At 37.0% G+C, this 1,869-nt stretch overlaps 1 protein-coding gene across 1 annotated transcript in view; it reads left to right on the plus strand.

Moving 5' to 3' along the window:
• The window catches only part of chaf1b (chromatin assembly factor 1, subunit B), a 13,056-nt gene that overhangs the window by 4,067 nt on the left and 7,120 nt on the right, over nt 1–1,869 (plus strand). The window contains exons 8-11 of the mRNA XM_014026292.1: nt 338–431; nt 563–632; nt 713–804; nt 893–1,052. Of these exons, the coding sequence (XP_013881746.1) occupies nt 338–431; nt 563–632; nt 713–804; nt 893–1,052 (416 nt within the window). The remainder of the gene's footprint in view (nt 1–337; nt 432–562; nt 633–712; nt 805–892; nt 1,053–1,869) is intronic.

A 1,869-nucleotide genomic window follows, 5' to 3' on the forward strand; every position in this document is an offset into this window, starting at 1 on the left:
ACCCCCAAGACACGAGGCAGACATAGAAAAAAAACCTGTTCTTGTTAATTTGATGAAAACATTTTAAATTTCCAGTGCACTCACATCAGAATAACTTATAGATTTGTTGTTAGAATAATCGATTAATCGAAAAAATAATCGTTAGATTAATCGATTAGAAAATAATCGTTTGGTACAGCACTACTAAAGCAAAACAATTGATTTCATTTTGAGTGTAAAGGCACTGTTCAATATTATGTTGGCAGCAAGATGCTGGAAAAAACAAACTCTCTGTAAAGCTCTGGTTCCTGAAACGTGCTTTAGACCCAGTTTGGCTTCTTTGTGTTTAATTCTGCAGACCAAGCAGTACAGGATGTTCCACGATGACAGTATGAGGTCGTTCTTTCGCCGTCTTTCGTTCACACCTGATGGGTCATTCCTGCTCGCTCCATGTACGCATACTCCATGCACCATAACCGGTCTTTAAAGCATGCCATACCTATTTGATTGAACCTGGTCGAATAGCTTAAAAAACTTATTTTTCTTTCTTTTTTTTTTTTGTCTGCACCTCTTAAAAACACAGCTGGGTGTGTGGAGATTGGAGAAAATGTTGTAAGCACCACTTACATCTTTTCCAGAAAAAGTCTAAAGAGGTAAAGTTTGTGGATTTTTTTTTATAAAGTTTTTACAAACTCCTGTAACTAGGATAAAATATTCTGCTCCTTTGTGTTAGACCCATCGCCCACTTGCCATGTCCGACTAAAGCCACTCTGGCTGTGCGCTGCTGCCCCGTCTACTTTGAACTCAGGACCAAAAAGGGAGAAGGTAACAAACAGTGGTTCTGGAGGCTGTCTGCTCTTAGTTTTATGTTTCTGKATGTGTTTTTTAATTTTCCTCCGCTTCTGCCTAGCAGATGGTTCGGCCCAGGCTCTTCCCAATTTGTTCCAGTTGCCGTACCGCATGGTGTTTGCAGTGGCCTCAGAGGACTCCATCTTCTTGTACGATACACAGCAGAGCATTCCATTTGGCCTGGTGTCAAACATCCACTACCACACACTCAGCGATCTGACATGGTAAACCTCAAACAGTACTGCTTTTTCTCTACAAACTTTTTAATGTTTGTATTAATAGAAATACATTGGAAATCGAATTAAAGATAATAAAGAATTCGTGGGACAAAAATAAATTATCACTAAATCATGATAAAACAAAATATATTGTATTTAGTAATAAAGGAATAAAAAAMTATGTCAAACTAAAGATAAATAATACTGAAATAGAAAGTGAATGAAATTTTTAGGAGTGACACTTGATTACAAATTGCATTGGAAAGCTCATTGAAAATGTAAAAGCCAAAATGTCAACAACTGTTGCAATATTAAATAAAAAATATATTTTCTAAGTTTAAAAACATTATATATGTTATACTGTTGCTTAATGCTTCCATACATCAAAAAGAAAGAAAATAAGTAAGTTCTCTGGATGGGTTCTTCTTTAGTGAAACGTTTCGTCTCTCCTCCAAGAGACTTCTTCAGTCTGATGAATTTCAGGTGAACTCAGCCTTATAAGCACTGCCTCCACATGGACAAACAGGTTAGTCATATGCAAAAGAGGGTCATCGCCTAACAATAGGCTTGATTAGTTCTATTTAGTCACATGCAAAAGAGGGCCATATTGTTAAGTGATGGCCCTCTTTTGCATATGACTAACATGTTTGTCCATGTGGAGGCAGTGCTTGTAAGATTGAGTTCACCTGAAATTCATCAGACTGAAGAAGTCTCTTGGAGGAGAGACGAAACGTTTCACTAAAAATAAGAACCCATCCAGAGGACCTACTTATTTTTTCTTTTGGATTTTTTTCAACCTTGATTACTGAGATGCATCAGGACA

Source organism: Austrofundulus limnaeus, unplaced genomic scaffold, assembly GCF_001266775.1.
Source record: "Austrofundulus limnaeus strain Quisiro unplaced genomic scaffold, Austrofundulus_limnaeus-1.0 Scaffold541, whole genome shotgun sequence".
In the NCBI taxonomy this organism is placed as follows: Eukaryota; Metazoa; Chordata; class Actinopteri; order Cyprinodontiformes; family Rivulidae; genus Austrofundulus; species Austrofundulus limnaeus.